This window comes from Lissotriton helveticus, chromosome 11 (genome assembly GCF_964261635.1).
Source record: "Lissotriton helveticus chromosome 11, aLisHel1.1, whole genome shotgun sequence".
Taxonomy (NCBI): Eukaryota; Metazoa; Chordata; class Amphibia; order Caudata; family Salamandridae; genus Lissotriton; species Lissotriton helveticus.
In genome coordinates this window covers 1,068,375,570-1,068,394,513 of record NC_136072.1, presented here as the reverse complement: position 1 = coordinate 1,068,394,513, position 18,944 = coordinate 1,068,375,570, and the positions used below count along the sequence as shown (strand labels likewise).

Here is an 18,944-nt window from a genome sequence, read left to right as displayed (position 1 = left end):
TGCCGGCCACTACTTAGCACGGTGTCCTCTGTTGGGTGGCTGTCGGGACCGGCAGTCGTGCAGAGGACGGTTGGACGCCCATAGTATCGGCTTCTACCCCGCCTGCTCTGTATCAACGGCTTAGTGGTGTTTCATGTACTCACTTGTTTGATTAAACCCTGGTTAATCTCCGCATTATACGTCTCTGTAAATCTGTACGAAAAGCAAGGCCATAAGGCTGCACACCACTCAACCCTGAGGTACTCAGGGGGTTACAGGTTCTGCTTGGTGGGGCTGAGATAGTGGATGGAGAGGAAGAGGCTGTGAATTTTGGGGCACAGGTTGTGGAATGAGGAGCAGTGGCTCTGGAAGGCGGTGCAGAGGATGTGGGAGGAGAATTAGAGGGTGCAGATGAAGGGAAAGAGGTTGTGGTTGATGGGTAAAGATGTGGGTGGTAGAGGACATGTGGATAGTGTTGCTGAGGCCATGAATGGTGTCTCATGTGTTGTGAATGGAGGGACAGAGGCTGTGGAAAGCAGAACAGAGGTTTGTATGGGCCATATGTTGTGGATATAGGAGCTAAGGGTTTTGTGGGTAGGCGGAGGTTATGGATAAAGGGGTAGAGGTTGTGAATGGCATAGCAGATGCTTTAAATGGTGAGGTAAACACTTTAGATGCCAGGAGGAATTTGTAGCTGGTTTGGCAGCAGTTGGGTATAATAGAAAGGGAGTCTCAATGGAGGGAAGAGTTGATGTGTGTTGGGGAAGCAGTAGAAATACTGGGCATATACCTTTTCAATGCTGAGCTCCTTGACAGCAGCAGCAACTGTATCACCAATGACACTTGCATACTTGTAAAGTTCCATGGCAAACATGTTCTCCAAGGTAAATGTTTCTGGGTCCATTGTAAAGCTGGTACCAGTCTTAGTCATAAGCTCTCGCCAATGCCTGCAAACATTAATGAACATAAAGGAAGGGAAAAGTAAACTTTAAGTGTATATACAAAGATAACTTAAAATGGTGAGCTGCCTCGATCATGGACGTAACAACTTAAGAGAAGGGGTTTATGGGCACATAATCTTGAAACAGCCACAGGAAATGTTTTGGAGTAAGGTTAAGAAAAGGCAATTGATGGAGATAGTCTTGGAACATATTCTCTGTGAACTGCATCCAAATATAATTTACAAATTATAAGAGCTCTTGGTATATAATACTGACTATGGTTTTGTCACACAACTGTGCTTCACAGCCAATTATTTCACACAATGCCAAACTGTCATATGTATCTTTTGATTATTCAATTTTAAAATCGAGTAGAATCTGGGTGGTGGGAAACAGCCAAATATGGGAGCTCTCTTAGACACCCTAGAACCATTTATGCAAGGACTGCTGTAAACCCAATGGTTGAAAGAAATGCCTTAGGCACTCAATCTCCCACATATCTTTTTTCAAAGTCTTCACAATGGCCATTGCTATAGTTCAACAATTGTGTAGTCTTGGAAAATAGGAATAGAAATCCAAAAGCAGGTTTTGGAGGTCCTCTCTTATCTACCACCCGATAAATTTCAAGATTACTGCTGTCCTTGCAGTTATTTCTCTGCCACCAAAACAGCTGCTACCGTGGCGGCTCCTCTGAAGGCACTGAAAGTTTGGTGTGTGGTCGTCATCCTTTATGAGGTATACAACAAACCTTTTGGTTTTTCACAAACTTTGTTTCTAAAAAGTACAATACTACAAACCCCCACACCCTGTGAGAGTTTTCTCACAGTGTGTGGGCAGCTCAATATGTTTCTTTTCTTTCCATGGCTGTCAGGTTTTTTCTCATGGCGCTGAACAGGAAACACAGAACATCAGATCGCCTCCTCTACATAGGGGGGGGGAGAGGCCTGATGTCCTTAATCCGACATCCACTAGTTTTCCAATGGTGCAGCCAGCTGGAGCACCACCATAGGAAACATGACTCAGAATAGAGTGGGTGGACCTAGAGTTTGGCCTGCAAGGTATTTAGACATGTGTGTGACAGAGTACCCTGTCCGATAAAGTCTAGATCCGGCCCTATGGCTTCCCAGTAGTGGTCATTAGTGGACCAGTATTGTATTCGGTTACAGTTTAGTGGAAGTGTTTTAGTACTTTTTACAGACATTAAATAGTAGAGTTTTGACCCCCACCCATCCCTGATCCGAGAACCTCACTAAACCATCCAATCCATAATAGCTAAGGGAGGTATGTAAAAAGAGTGGGTACTTATTGAAGACAATCTTATACCCACACTCACTAGGAGACCCTCATTCATGGGCAATCTCTAACCCCTATCATGAATGGTTCTCTGCGGGTTACACGCACCTGCTGGTGACGGGTACACACATGATGATCCGTTCAGTATACAGATCGTGCAGCCCCGGTCATCTAAGGCATCACAGACCTGTTATTGCTCGATCTTGTGTGGACGAAGACCACTTCTCCCTCTAACAATTTGAATGGCGTCCTCTGGGGGTCATAATCCACATTTCCCTAGCTCTTAGATCTTCTGGGATGAAGGCTAGGAGGACTTATTATACATCACCCAGAAGCTCTCCTCGTTCTCACACCTCATTAGCATATATTGTCAGGGCCAAGACGGGGGTGGAAACCAAAATTTGCCATGCCAAAATGTTAAAACCAGTCTGTTAATGAAGAAAGCAAATGCAGCCCATAATGTTCAAAAGCAGCCCTCTTACATGTAGCTCACAGGGAAGAACCCCAAAATGGCAGAATGGTCAGTGAGTCCCTCCCTGGTATAACTCAAATCTTTTGAAGACTATGAGTGAGAGGTCATTAAGCCCCAAGATCTAAGCAATTGGCATCTATTCGGCCTGTTCAATCACCTTGACTGTCTCTTGCACAAGTAATGTCCTCTTCCAGCCAAACACAGCCTGTACGATGCAGGATGGGGAGCATCACTGAAGATTGATAAAAGTCCCCATAGTAAGCTGTGAATGTCTAGAACCAGATTTGTTCACCTGTGTAATTTCCCCATAGATCCCTTTAGCAAACAAGTTACTTACCTTCGGTACCAATATATCTGTAAGAAACATTAGTTTGTGATAGATTCCTTACCTTAGAAATACCCCCAGTCGTCAGACTGGATCCGGAAAGTTTTAGTCAGCAATACCCCTGCGCGTCGGAAGGTCGCAGAGATGACGTCACAGCAGCTACTTAGACTCCGACCTCTCGCACTGACATCAGTTCTGTACACGACTTTCCACGCCAGGAAAGCAGAGCCATGCAAGATACTGACCACTGGTGCATTGAAACTAGGGCCCTGAAAGGGATGACCTTAACCCTAGAAATCAGCTCGCAGAACTGGGAGGATGGGTGGGGTGGTAAGGAATCTATCACTAACCTAACTAATGTTTCTTACAGATATATCGTTACCGAAGGTAAGTAACTTTTTCATCTGAAAGAAACATGTTAGTGATAGATTCCTTACCTTAGAATAGATACCCCAGCAATATCTACCCCGGTGGGGGGTCTGTGAACCAAGATCACATCAGGAAGTCCTGGAGAACAGAACAGCCAATGAAGCCGCCTCTCCGGACTTGGCTGTCCAGGCAATAGTGCTTAGTTAAAATGTGCAACGAGGCCCATGTAGCTGCCTGACAGATGTCTTGTAAGGGGACACCACATCCCAATGCCGTAGTGGCAGCTGTCGCTCGGGTGGAATGGGCGCGCAGCCCCACCAGAGGCTCCTTTTCACCAGAGAACAACAGGCTTTAAAACATAAGACGACCCATCAGGAGATAGTCTGCTTGTGTACGGCCCGACCTTTCTCGGTGCCCACGTAGCCAACAAAGAGCTGTTCATCCACCTGGAACTGTTGTGTGAGATTCAGGTCAAATGAGAGTACATGTTTTGGGTCCAAACGGTAGAGCATCTCTTCCTATCTGGAAGGATGCGGAGGCGGAAAGAGGATGGGCAAAGTAATGGTCTGCCCGAAGTGAAAGGCAGTGACAACCTTTGGCAGAAAGGATGGACGTGATCTGAGCACAACCTTGTCTGGATGGACAGACAAAAAAGGAGGTTTGCAAGAAAGGGCCTGGATTTCACTCACTCTTCTAGCAGAGGGGATGGCAACCAGGAAAGCAGTCTTCAAAGTTAACAGATGAAGAGGACAGTTGTGAAGAGGCTCAAAGGGAGAGCACATTAAATATGTGAGAACCAGGTTTAAGTCCCACTGTGGCATTACGAAGGGAATAGGAGGGAAAAGGCGAGTAATGCCTTTGAGGAATCTATTTACAAGTGGGGACTTGAAAAGAGAGGGCTGATCAGGAAGCCTAAGAAAGGCTGAAATAGCAGAAAGGTAGCCCTTGATAGTGCCCAAAGCAGAACCCTGCCGGGCCAAAGAAAGAAGGAACAGAAGGACTTTGCTGTGCACCATGCCACAAACTTGTTCCACCTGCAGGCGTATACCAACTTAGTGGAGAGACGCCTGGCTGCCAGAATGACATCACAAACTTCAGGAGGAAAGTTGAAAGGAATCAACTGCCACTGCTCAATCTCCACGTAAGGAGGTTGATCAGGACAGGTTATGGTGGTGGACTATCCCCTGCTGCTGCGACAGAAGATCCTCCCGAAGAGGCAGTCGGATCAGGGGATCGATGGTCATACTGAGTAGCTTGGGATATCAAACTCTTCGAGCCCAGTCCGGAGCCACAAGAATGACTTGGGCCAGTCGCACCTGATTTTCTTCAGCACTCCGGGCAGAAGTGACATAGATGGAAAGTTGTATAACAGACCTCAACTCCACTCGCGACTAAAAGCGTCGCCTGGCAAGTGCCGCTTTGGAAATTCCAACTGCTGAGATTGCGCGTTCTCTTCCGTGGCAAATAGATCTAACCAAGGCTCTCCCCACTTTTGAAAGAGACCTTCCGCCACCTCCGAGTGAAGACACCATTTGCGATCCATCATGCAGCTGGGGCTGAGTTTTTCCGCTCTGGCATTCAGTGAACCTGCCGGGTGTTGAACCACCAGGGAAATGCCCTGACGTTCTAGCCATGTCCAGAGGTGCAGGGCCGCTAAACATAGGGTACACGACCCCACCCCGCCCTGTTTGTTGCAGCACCATATGGCGGTGGTGTTGTCTGTGAACACCTGCACTACTCTTCCCTTGACAAAGGGAAGGAACGCCTTTAGTGCAAGTCGGATCACCCGAAGCTCCAACAGGCTGAGATGGAGCCTGGACTCCGCCGGAGACCAGAGACCTCTTGTCTCCACCTCTCCCATGTGGCCACCCCATCCCAGGAGGGACGCATCCGTCACCACTGTGTGCTCCGGTTGGGGAAGGGAGAGGGATCTGCCATTGACCCAATGCTGGTTCATGTGCCACCACTGCAATTGTTGTGCAGTGCCCTCCGAGATCTGGACATTATCGGACAGGTTCCCCTGATGCTGCGCCCATAGGAACTTCAGGTCCCACTGCAGAGCCCACATATGCCATCTGGCATGATCGACCATCCTGACCGAAACCCAGGATAGAGGCTGAAAGATCAGAATCAGAGCCTGAATAACCTGGACTCGCCGTGCAGGAGGATAGACCCGAAAGTGCATCGTATCCAGAACCGCTCCGATGAAGAGGAGCTTCTGAGAGGAAATCAGGTGCGACTTCGGCACATTGATGGAGAACCCCAGCAAATGCAGGAGGTCAGCCGTAGTCTGGTGGTGGGAGACGACTGTCCGGAGCGAGCCCGCCTTCAACAGCCAGTCATTGAGATAGGGGAAGACTGGAACCCCTGATCTGCGCAGATGAGCTGCGACCACCGCCATCACTTTCGTGAGCACTTGAGGGGTACTGGTAAGGCCAAAGGGGAGCACGGTAAACTGAAAGTGCTCGTGGCCTACAGTAAACCGCAGGTAACGCCGGTGGGCCGGCAGGACTGGAATGTGGAAATATGCGTCCTGTAGTTCCAACGCTACAATACAATCTCCAGGGTCGAGGGCAGACAAGACCTGAGCCAGAGTTAACATCTTGAACTTCTCCTTCCCTGGGAAGCGATTGACGTCCCTGAGGTCCAAGATAGGACGCTGGCCCTTGTCTTTCTTGGGCACCAGAAAGTAGTGGGAGTAACAACCACGTCCTACTTCAGGTGCAGGAACGTGCTCGATGGCCCCCTTGGCCAAGAGGGCCGCGACTTCCTGTTCAAGAAGTGCCAAGTGATTCCGACATGCAGTGGTACTGGGGTAGCATGGCTGGAGGGGTTGTCTCGAAGGGGAGGGAGTTGCCCCTTTGGACTATTTATAAAACCCACCTGTCCGAAGTGATGGTGCGACAGTGGGGGAGGTGATGGTGAATCCTGCTGCCCACTGGTGTTTGATGGGCCTGAAAAACCGGACTAGGAAGGTGAGGAGGCAGTGGTGGCTGGGGTGGAGGTGGACTGACCCACCCGCTGGCCCCCTGAACCGGCTCAGCGAGCACCACGTCCACGCTGAGACTGTTGCTGCGCAGGCCTATGGCTCTGAAACTAACATGTCGGACGACCCTTCCGTGGCCACGAATGGAGCGAAAAGCAGAAGGCAGAAGGCGGAGGAGGGCGTATGATGATGGTAAGGCCCAGGGACTAGGCAGTAGCCCGTGAGTCCTTAAAGTGCTCCAACGCACTATTCGCTTTGTTGCCGAAAAGGCAATAGCCATCAAAGGGCATGTCCATCAAAGTGTTCTGGACATCCCCAGAAAAAACAGTTGTCCTCAGCCAGGTGTGGCGACAGAGCGCCCTGCCCAGTGAGTCGACGGTGTCAAGGCCACAACGAATAGTGAACTTGGCTGCATCCCTCCCTTCAGCAATAGCTTGAGAGAGCACTGTACGGGCCTCCTCCGGACATTGAGGCAGCACGCGCGCCACAGTATCCCACACAGAGTGGGAATAACGGCCCAAGAGGCATGCTGTGTTCACAGACCGCAGCCCTGAACTGGCGGAAGAAAAAAATCTTCTTACCAAATTGCTCCAGTTTCTTGGCTTCCCTGTCCAGTTGTGCAGTATGGAATGCGCTTGGGGACACAGAGGATTGGACAACCAAGCACCCAGGGGTGGGGTGGGGTGTTAGGAAAGGAAAGTGGGGTCGCCCAAGGCCGGGCGATGGCGTCGGGCCACATTCCTATCCACAGGAGCCCTCTCTGTTGGGCCTGGACCAGGTGCCCCAAAGAACATCCTAAAGTGCATCATTAAAAGGCAGCAGTGGCTCCAAAGAGATAGCTGCAGGCGGAAGCACTGCTGTCAGGATCACTGTAGGGAGCTCGAGGTGAAGGGCCTCGGCGACCCTACGCAACACCACGGCGTAACGTGCACCCTCCTCCGTAGCCACAATAATAGGAGGCAGCATGCCAAGGTCAAGAGAGGTATCAAGACCACTGGCATCCCCAACTCCTCTGTCCAGTCCGAGTCAAACTCACATTTTGCTGTGAGAGAGTCCTCAGACCCCTCCCAGTCCTCCGAAGACTGATAAACAGGCCGAAAATAAGAAGGCTGGACATAGGGATAGAAATCCCCCATCGGTGTCAGAATTGGCGTCGAGCGAAGTCGGTCCGGCGCCATATCAACATCGGGGCTAAAACCGGGGGCAACGTCATCCGGTGGGCTAGGTGACGTCAGAGGTGGTGCCGGAGGGGTCGATGTCGGTGGAGGTGTCACAAGGTCAACCGGCATCGATCGGGATCCAGGCTTGGAGTAAACGCCGCCGAAGGCGCACCGGCGGGGCCCGACAGCCCAAAGAGGCGAGCCATGGCTGACAGAAATTCCTGCAGTTGGGCAGGAGTCGCCGACGGACCCAGGAAGGGCGGATAGGCCGGTGGCGACTGCGTAGGCTCTGCCGGAGCCGTGGGGGAGGCACCACCCGCACCCTCAGCCGCGTCGCCGACGGGCGAGGGGAAGTGGGAGAGCAATGGTGCTTCTTCGACTTCTTGGAAAGCTTCGTCTTACCTGACTCAGAGTGTGAAGGCTTCGATACCGATAAAGGGTGGTTGCGGCTCCGCGACCGGTCCATCAACCTCCCACGGAACCGGGACCTTGAGTGTCTCGGAGCAGACTGCTGGACTTCAAGCAACTTTCAGGACCGCCACCTCAAAGTCTTCGGTGCCATGGCCTGGCAGTCGGAGCAGGACTTGGGGTCGTGGTCGCACTTTAGGCAGTAAAGACACAAGCGGTATGGGTCCGTCACCGACATCATGCGATAACAGTCCCCGCAGGTCTTGAAGCCACGCATCCCTACTGCACCAGGAAAAATAGAGACAAAAGGCCTCGAAAAAAACTCAGTCAAAAAGTGACTGGAGGTACCACTTTCTCCGGATCTGCGCTTGTGGGTGCGGAAAAAGAAAGAACTGACGTCAGCACGCAAGGACGGCGTCTAATGTGCTGCCGCGATATCATGTCGGCGCCCACAATGCCAATGACGGATGCGGAGACACACACCGCCACCTTCCGACGTGCAAGGGTACTGCTGACGAAAACTTTCCGGATGCAGTCTGACGCCTGGGGGTAATTCTAAGGTAAGGAATCTATCACTAACGTGTTTCAGATATAGTTCTCATATTTCTGAGATGTATTCCTTTTAAATAACCAGATTATCGTTTTCACACTTTTAGCACTATGTTAAAAAATCTGATGCTGTTAGCTAGGTACTGGATTTTTGCTATACTCATCAAGTTGTTGTACTGCTCTTGTGCACATTATATCATTATTGTGCTCTTAGGTCCCGGAAACCAGTCTATCAAATTGACCTCTCTCCAGATTATGCAACTGTTGCTCAAGCCATCTGCTCTCTTCCCTTCTCTCTTCACCTTTACCCTTAAGGAAGAGTGGTGTGTGATCCCTTGGGTCCAGTTTAAAAGCCTTCCATTGGCTTTTAACAAAAATCCTTGTTTGAAGCAAAATATTCTGCTGCCATTTGTTCCAGATATGTAACCAATTCTGGGTCCAGTGAATGCACCCATTTAAAGATCATATTCCAGTAGTTCCATGTATATGAACCCTCAACTAGTATCAGTAGTAAATCGTCCAAGATACCTCTTGACAACACATCAACCTATTCCTCCTAGCAAACAGAACTCTCCTCCATCAGGCCCCCTCTTGCCTCACCCCTGTCGGAAGAAGAACACAGTTTACTTCGGAAGCAAAGGTCTAGAATTGACTGTTGGTGGTCTTATGTCTTGAACTTTCTGTAATTGGATTCACAGCATCAGGGTGACACTACTCCCCATCCCCTTGTTTGCCACCAATCATGATTAGACCAGAGTCCACAAATGCCATAGCCTATAAGGCGGATGTATAGTCCATTCATAAAAAGTGGATGCAAATTATGCATTGACTTCTTGCACATGGCCGCTGATTTTGTGAAACAATATATGTACTATTCAGTTGCTTCGAAAAATCCCTGTTTGCAGTGGGCTATAGAATGGCCTGCCTTAAGAATATTATTTAGGTAGGCTGCAATTTTCCTTTCCCTTACAAAAAGGAATTATGCGGTCACAAACCCAGTGATTTTGCATATCGCATTGTTCACAGTTGCATATTTTTGGGCATATCTGGCCATTAGTGCATTATGCTAGTGTCCTATAATTCAACTCGACATTTCTCCTTTTATCCCACCAAACTGATTTAACTCTATCTTTTGGTAATCCTCATTCTCAACACTGAACATCATACCAGTGGGTATTCCTCAAAGCTTGTTTCTGGAACCACTCCTATTTGCCCACTATCCTGCCTCACTCATTCACATAATCTCCTCCTTTGGCTTCTCATACTACAACAAAGCTGATAACATCCAAATCCTTTCCTCCTATTCCTACCACACAGATCTTCTCCAATTCAAAATCTTTGACTGAGTACCATCCATAAGGCATTGCAGTGCTATCCATACTTTAATGCTGAAGACTTCATTAATATAAATAATCCTTTTGTGGTCTCCGCTGCTATTTCCTATATGCCGCCAACTATATTTTGTCTCACAGATGTCCTATAACCAGTGCTTTATTTGAAAAGATGTTTGCAGGTGGCGATCACACGCACTCCTTTTTAGGGCCTGTCACTTATTTTTCCTCATTAGATTTTGGCCCAAAGCAAGAGAGAGAAGAACACAAATTGAAAAGGAGAATAAGAAAAACAAAAAAGCAGTATCAAGGAAGAAAGCAAGAGTGATAGATAACCTAGAAGTGTTTAAAAAGGGAGACAGAAAGTGGTGGATGAAAGAGGCATCAGTTTGAATCAAGACTACACAGCTTTGGTGTTTGGCACCCTCACATTTGATATCACTGACCACATGCTCCTGAACAAAACTTTGGGCACATGCACTTAGTCTTTTACACATTATGCACTGCCTATCACCTTTGCCTACATCTAGGAATCAAGGGCTACTTTTGAACACCACAATACAGTTTGAAGCCTTCATTTCATCCACAACCGTAGCGGTCAGGATCCAGTCTTAGGATTATCTGCCAACACCTTCCAGCACACACATTTAAGTTCCTAATCAACACAATGGAACTGAGCAAGTTGGTCTAAGCCAACAACTCACTGTGGGCCTACCTCGTGTTGAATTTATGCCCTGCAACAAGATTATTAGGCTTGTCAGCAGGACACACTTTAACCTGCACAAGTGTACACCAAATTTATCTTAATAAAACAAAGTAAAATGATTGATAAAAACAAAGTATGGTACAAGACGCTCACTCTTATGTTCAAAAACTCACACATTTATCCTCAGTACCGCCAACATCCGCTCAGATGTTACATCACAACATGTTCCCTTTTTTCTGTCCCCTTCTTCTACTTGTCATACACAGTCCCCCTCTGTAATGCACGGAGCCTGCTCCTGGAGAAGTTGAATTCCCTTCTGAGTAGTCCATCTTTATTAGAGAAGTTGGCAAAGTGTTTAGGAGTTAGGTGCTTAAGACAGAGAATGGAGTCTGTGTGGTGCATGTTACATGAGGGCTCAGTCTTGGAATGGACCTAGAACTTGGCTTCATCTACCATATCATGTGTTGCTGAGGCAACTCTTTCGAAAATATTAAGTTGCTGCTGAAGGATCTATGTATGTATGTATTGAGGGATTTGTTCATCAGAATCTTAGCTAAAAAGCAGAGGCGCAAGATGAATGGCGGATTTCAATGGTACCCTGGAAAGTGTCTTGCTTTTGGTCAAATGACATCTTAAAAGGATTTTCTATTAGGCACTGCTTTTTAAGTCATTCTTTTAAAAAATTCAGGGGCCCCAGTATGACTGACAGCTGCCAGTCTCCCAAATCCCCCTGACCTTAGGACTGAGAGCGAAGACAGCTATTGAGACACATTCCATAGCACAATTCTTATTTGTGCATAGTATTTTATTTAATGTGGAGATTAGTTAGTTCTTGTTTGTCCTCTTTGTAGAGGGATCTTCCAACATACTGGGTGGAAATACTGCGATTTAACATAACCTAGAGAAATTATTTTAGTCATTGTGTTAGTGTACCATAAGCCCCCTCTCATTGGGATTCCCACAAAGGGTATGTTTCAAGAAAAAAAAGGAGGAGCCGATTAAGAGCAGGGCAGTAAAAGGATAACAGACAAAAAGTCACATGCCAGGTCCACCTACTGTTCTGCCATGGTTCCTTATAGTGGAGATGCCACTTGCTCTGCCACATGGATACCTGTTTGGCAGCTATGAAAGATGCTGTCAGAAATAGTAATGGACTGTTTAACAACACCTCCTCTGTGTGAGACTGCAGTTGAAACCATGGCAGTCTTGCACTGCAAGCTATGAACATGGCCCTGACGATACGGGTGAAAACCTCGTAGCAACTCAGAAACACTTTTGACTATAGGTCCTAGATGTGTACCCACCCCTCCTCCCCCCAAAACACCAATTGTGTACATTTTGAGGGCGCAAATCAGTTTGCAAGCGGGTGGCGGCGGTGAGAGATAGTGAGGTGAGGGGAGACTGCATGAAATGGGTCAGGAGTGTGTAATGAATGGGGTCACCGCTTCAATGGAAACTACCCCATTGGCCAGGTGGCCATCTTAAAATGTACCATTCCATCCATGGCTAGTGTAGCGGAAGTGGTGACTCTGTTACACCAGCACTTTGATGTAAGAACCACTAAACAGTATTCCAGGACATTAGAGTATTTAAATAATGAGGTTAAGGCATAAAGCATACATAAATGGATGATGCCGGGCAAAGAAGAAAAATTACCACAAGCATAAACACGCATTTGCAATGCAATAGGTCTTGCATTTGCAAGGGTTTGAGCTATTGGCATTGTAAATGACAATGCCTTTTATTTATGTGTTTTGAAAACCTACAAGCGGTGCGTAAACAAGCACTTTGTACTTATACTCGTTGCTTATGAGAAGCCAGGTTGGCAGTAACTGTGATGGAGCAAAGATTTGCACGTTGCACTTGTACTCATGAACCTCGAATAGTGTTAATAATCTAATCAAAATGTTTGTTTTACTAATATTGCACTTTTTCACTACACGGGGTGTCCCAGAGACGCTTGCCTATGTGTTTACTAAACCGTAATAACGCTTGACACTAACATGGCCGCTGCTTTGCGGGAATTTAGTCTGCGCCTGCGTCGGTCATAATCACGTGATGTGACGCAATTACAGTTCTGGTGGGAAATGTTTGCTCATGCGCAATACTGCTAAAATGGCCGCTTTGTTTTCTCATATGCTCCGTGCTTGCAAAGCTGCTATTGCAAAGTTGTTAGTCACGCACTCATCCTAACGCCATAGTTATCATAAAGTAAGGGGTATAGAGTAGCTATTCATGGTATACAGTGTATTCAATTTTTCTGTATTTCTAAATTGTTTTTGCTTACTATTCATGTACTGCATTCTTGGGGCCTGAGGAACACTCCTGACTCCATCTTGAAAATCCTTTCTGGTACTCGTCACGTGATGAGGGAAAGAACCTCATGATGCAGTGGAGCCCAGCCAGCTGGCAGCCAAAGCCAAGATCCTCCTGGGAACCTGAACTACGACCCAGCTGCAGAAGCCGACTTGCACCTAAAACTGTTACGATTGTATTTCACTACTGTATGCTCTATTGTATTCTGTAAATCTAGTGTCATGGGAAGCTAGAACTTAAGGGGTGGGTACGAAAACTGAATATTAAGTCTGGGAAAGTCAAAATCTTAGGTAAATGGTGACCTAATCCTCTCCTTTGTCCAATCAGAACTTGGGGACCCTTTCACTTGCAACATTAGTGGGTGGTGCACTGACCCGAAAACAGTATAACTAGCCTAGGTTTAGCTAGAGAAATTGTCCGACTTGTCCGAATAGCTGACCTGTCACTGACCCAACAAACTCTATAGGTGATTGATACAGAGAGCTGCGGAGCACTCTGTCCGTAATTTCCACAAACTCAATCGGGGTTTGGAAACCTTAAGTGCTGGCGGAGCACTTTATTGGAGAATTCGATAACCCAATCGGGGTTATTGGCAGATTCCTTGCAGAGAGGGAGTAGCGCAGGCGTTGCATCCGAAGCTGCAGGTGTTGGCCGTACCCTTAGACGAATCCGATCCTGATCCAAATCCTGGGGTTATCCTGTCCTGACTGTCCATGAGCCGTACCTGTTCGCCTACCGGCAACCTAAGTCCTTGAGGGTCCTGTCCCCGTTTTTCCAACTGACCCGTGGCCAGGGTTAGTTCTGCAATCTGTCCTAGGTAAATATAATCCATATGGGTGTCTGTCATTCTAAACTCTTTCCTATTGTCTTGAACGAAATATACATTTGCATATGTCATTTAACCTTTTCTCCTTAAATAAAGATTTTTTTTCCATGTTTATTGTTAAATAGCATGTTCCACTTTTACCTACCTTTAGTAAACGCTAAAACTGTTTGCATATAAGTTTGTTCCATTCTTACCCTTCCTATAGAGAATAAGCATATCTGGATAAATCAAATAGTCTGAGTCTCATTTCCTCTGAATCGTTAGTGAGTTTCGAAAGTTTACTTTGATTAGTATGTTCCCTTTCTTTACCCGCCTTTAGTGAAGTTGTGAAGTTCTGTTTTGTCTAAAATAGCGTGTTCCTTATTTTCCCTTCCTTTATTCTAAATGTTTCTTACTCTCATACACAGTTGTACAATTTTCATGATTCTCGTGATAGATAGTTTGATTGGTGTAAACCTTTGGCTCATGACACTAGAAGATAATAATGATTAGATAAAGGTTTTGAAAACTTTCCGAGTGTGTGGTTATTTCAGAGTACAAAAACATTATTCAATTGTATATGGTATGTTAGTTTTTGCCTACTTATCTTCACAGCTAGCTCCCTGATCCATTGTGGTCATTAGGTACCCGTAACAGTGGAGTGGTAAGTCGGGTACATTGGAAATTCAATAGGAAGGAACAGGGATACTGGTAGTAGAGTGTAAGGTTACCCGATTGATAAATATAGTAGATTGAATTTATGGGCCCAATGCGTATATGATAAAATTTGTGAGTCGGGTGACCTGCGCGCTCTATCAGTATTTTTCTGGTAGCCAGAGGATGGTTAGGGACTAGTTAAGATAGGTAGGTAGGTTATTTGCTGCTAACTGTGAACATTTTACTATTAAAACATCCGAACAAATTTACAAATGTGTTGTTGCTTTGAAAATTATGAAATGTTTTAAGTTGTTTTTCTTGCTGCTATATTGGTACATGTTCTAACAAACCTCGTTAGTGATTGTTATATGTTTGTCTGGAATCCCCGGGGAATTGAATAGCGAGTGGTGAGGAGAATCCACTTCGCTCTGAGGTCAGTGGCTCGAGGAAAATTAGTGCATGGTTAGGCAGAACTGGAAGCGCTAATTAGGGTTTCTGTATGAATAGTTGAATAAATGATAGCAACGAGTTCGCTAATGAAACTTCAGTTGTGATATAACCTAGTAAGGGTCACATGAGAAAGGAGTAGTAGGTTCATCGGAGCTTGAGTGATAGCAAAAGAGTTCACTGGTGAAACTTTAGACTTAGTATATATCCCGGAAAGAGTGGATGAGTCAAAGAAGTAGCAGGTTCTCTAATGCTTGAGTGAAGGGTAGGCAGAAGAGATCTATCCGTGGTGTATGAGAAGTAGACAGAAGAGGTTTACTTGCAGTAAAACAAATCTTTCCTTTCTAGACACTCGAGTACAGTGGCAAATGTTTTACGTTGTAAATTAAATAAAGCACTTGCACTTTAGGAAAGAAATCAAGTTTCCGTTACCTTGTGAAGGAGGGAGTCAGTTGCGGAGCTGCTCTGACGTCACTCTGTGCCACGCTGGGATTGGTAGAGACAGCGGGTGTGTAGCGGAGCTGGTATTGTAAAGGAGGGGTGAGCGCAGAAGCGTGAGGACTTGTCTCACGAAAAAGCTGCGCACCCATTGGTCAGAATTTTTTGCAACCACCGTGTTGATTGTTTGTTGGAAAATAAAGGACGCATTTGGATTGGAAGTGAGTTTGTAAACAGAGTCGCTAGTGAAAAGTATATGTGGTATCCAGAATTCTTACCTGATCCGAAATACTTGGGATTCGCTAAAGAACAGATGCTAAAAGGCAGACCCTATAATATGTACGGAATTAAGAGAAAAATGACTTTAGTAGACAAAGTTAAAAATTATTTCAAGAAGGATAAGCCTATCAAAACTAGAGAAGGAGTTGTCATCCCACCACCTAATACTCCCGCATCTTTCATGATGTTTGATAAAGGGTACCACTCTTGTGTATGGTTGGAAAATTGGGTGGAATACACAAAGAATGATGGAATTTTGGCATTTCCGTTAGATGGTACATTTAATAGCAGGACACTATTCAATTTGAGAACCCGAATGAATGATTTGCATCCCAGACCTAGACTAACGCAATACGAGGCCTTAGAAGAATGGGAGATAGAGGCCTTTGAACGAGATAGACCTAGAATTGACTAGGGAATAAGTAAATGGTACCCGAAAATGCATAGAGAAGCCAAAGAGAAGAAAATGAAGCAATGGAGACAGAACATGATAGTAGAAGGACTGTACCGTATGATGGCACTAGAAGACCCTGTGGGGGGGGAAAAGACAGAAAAGACCAAACATTGGGTGACCAGTGGGGACCCTGACAATAGTACATGCAACAAGCCTGGAAAGAGTACTGCAGGAAAGCGAGCGAGAGGCTATAGCTAAACAGAGAACAGAATTAATTCAAAAAATTTCCCAATTAAATACAAGTCCTGAAGCCTTGACAATTCCAGTAACTATTGGACCAGTGGTTCCATTGTACGGGGATAAACAGGGGTGTCCAAAGACTCCAATTATTACCCCAGCTGTAGTGCAGCCGAGAAAAGAACCCCTAATGGTAGATGACCAGGCAAGTGAATGTGAGTCTGTGATTTCCTTAATGGACGTACCAATAAGGGAACCAGAAAGGGGTTCAAGAAAGAAGAACACTCCTTTCAGTTCAGGAGAAGTGCAGGTTGAGTCAGCTTCTGGTACTAGAAGTGCCACCGTAGTGACTCCTGAAGAAATCGAGAGATGGAGTCGAGAATTAGAGAAACCAAATCCCCAGTCGAAACCATTAGATATTTACAAATTAAGAATAGAATTGGAAGAACTGATGGCTGGAAATGTGGGGTTGGACAGGCTAAATACCTTTTCCGAGGAAGAACTGCTGTTTATCTGTAAGAGTATCACCCGTAATACCAGAGTGTTCCATGAGAAGTTAGTGGACAACGCGGCTAGTATGGGAATAGATAATGGGAAATCTAAATTGTTGCAAAAACCCTACAGAGCAGAGTTCTCGGACAAAGATTTAGAAAACATGAATGTGTCAGGGAAAAAGGTACAGATCAGAGAATTATTGAACCTGTTACAAAAATGGGGAGAATTAGAAACATGGAAAGCCAGATGGGCAAAGAAAAAGGAGGAAATTAGATCAAAACAGATGGCTTCAGAGTATGTCTTAAAAGAAGCAGACAAGGCAGAAAAATTATATCCTATGTGAGAAGTGCCAGGTGGAAAGTATGTGCATGTTCCATGGTCCCGACAGGATATTGTGTCCTTTACCAATGACTTCCCGAAATTACGAGAAAAACCTGTAGATTGGTACAGACAGGTAGAAAGGTTTGTGAAGGTACAGAAATGCCTGTGGAAAGATCTGGATGGGTTTTTCGATATCGTAGTTCCCGTAGATTTGTGGACAGAATGTAAAATTGCTATTGGGTGGCCTAGTGAGGAATTCCCAAGGGACCCTATTACAGGAGCTCCTTCCGATGAGGTAATGAAAAAATATCATCAGGTAATGTTGCATTTGAGAGGAAAAGTGCCTGCAAAGGAAACTGGTTGGACCCGGATAGATAGAACTACCCAGGAAAGAGATGAAACTGTGCATTCTTATTATGAACAACTGTTACAGGTGTTCAAAACGTACAGCGGCATAGATAACATAGAGATGAAGGACATGACCCATTTTATTTACAGGTTTGTATCAGGGTTAAGACCTGAAATCTCACAATGGATCAAAGATAATAAAATCTGTTGGCAGTCTAAGAAAATTGATGAGGTTTTAAGGTACGCCAAATATTGTGAGGATGGGATGGCTGACAAACGGAAAGCCTTGAAGGAAAAGGTCATGTGGGCACAAGTAAAATTAGCAGAACAACAGGAAAAGCAGTTAAGTAAAATGAACAGTACTACCCAAAATCAAGGTTCTGGGGGTGGAGGGAAGCCCAGAGTAAAAATGAGCCGAGAGGAGGCCAAAAAGAAGTTCCCCTGTCACGGGTGCGGACAGATAGGGCACTGGAGAGACGAGTGTCCACATGCACAGAATGGTAACATCCAAATTAATGATTTAAATCCACAGACGCAGAATGAGAAACCAAGAAAGACTCAGCAACAGGTAAAACAGGGTCAGTTGCCCCGTGCACCTAGACCGAATTTTAAGGGCAAAGCACAGCAGGGTGAAGACATCGAGATTTGGGAAGGGAAGGAGGATAGAAATGCAGCAACTTCGCAATTTTTGTTGAATGATACCTTCCTCTGTGATGAACCTTACTGACAGTGCCTGAGGGGGAAGGACAAGGAGTGCGTGCTTGGCGCCTCCTTGCCGGTGGACCAGTCAGGGCCATACATTGAAGGAAAGGTTGAAGGAAATGATGTCACCTTTCTGTTGGACACTGGGGCCACCCGTTCTACTGTGAGAACAGCAGACGTTCCAAACCTACCCCTCTCGGGAGAAGCGATCCAAGTAGTGGGCGTATCTAATCAATTGATTAGTACCCCAGTTACCGAGCCCATGGAGATTACAATAGGGAATTTCAAAGAAATGCACAGATTTGTTGTCTGTGATTCCAGTCCTGTAAACCTATTGGGACGTGATTTGCTGTGTAAAATGAACTGTACCATCTTTTGCACACCAAAAGGCGTCGAAATCCAAACCCCAGACGAAGATGGAATATACAAATTAATGCTAATAAGACCTGACTCAGAAATTAAAAGACTGACAATACAAGACTTACCTGAAGAACTCCAGCAGACAGTGAAACCAGAAGTATGGGATTTTACTGGAAAAGATGTTATATTAATGGCAAATGTTGACCCAATTAAAATAGCCATAAAAGAAGATGCAGTTTACCCAAATACTAAACCATACAAAATGAGTGCAGAAGTGAAAGCCGGAGTTGCCATTGAAATAAAAAGATTGCTAGAAGTAAACATCATACAAGAAGTGTTGAGTAGTCTGTGTAACTCCCAGATCATTGGCATCAAGAAACCTAGTGGTAAGTACAGGGTAGTGCAGGACCTGCACAAGGTAAATAAAATCGTTATTCCTTTCTGTCCTATTGTTCCGAACCCAGCAGTGATTTTATATCAAATTCCATGGAATGCTGAATGGTTCACCGTTATTGACTTATGTCACGCATTCTTTTCAATCCCATTGCATCCAGATAGCAAATTTCTTTTCTCATTTGAATTCGACAGTCACGTGTACGTCTGGAATCGCGTCCCTCAGGAGTATA

At 45.8% G+C, this 18,944-nt stretch overlaps 1 protein-coding gene across 2 annotated transcripts in view; it reads right to left on the bottom strand.

Moving 5' to 3' along the window:
- DNAH10 (dynein axonemal heavy chain 10) overlaps positions 1–18,944 on the bottom strand; it is a 2,445,728-nt gene that overhangs the window by 1,478,141 nt on the left and 948,643 nt on the right. For both annotated transcript variants that reach the window (XM_078667623.1, XM_078667624.1), the window contains one exon: positions 770–926. In XM_078667623.1, coding sequence (XP_078523749.1) covers positions 770–926 — 157 coding nt within the window. The remainder of the gene's footprint in view (positions 1–769; positions 927–18,944) is intronic.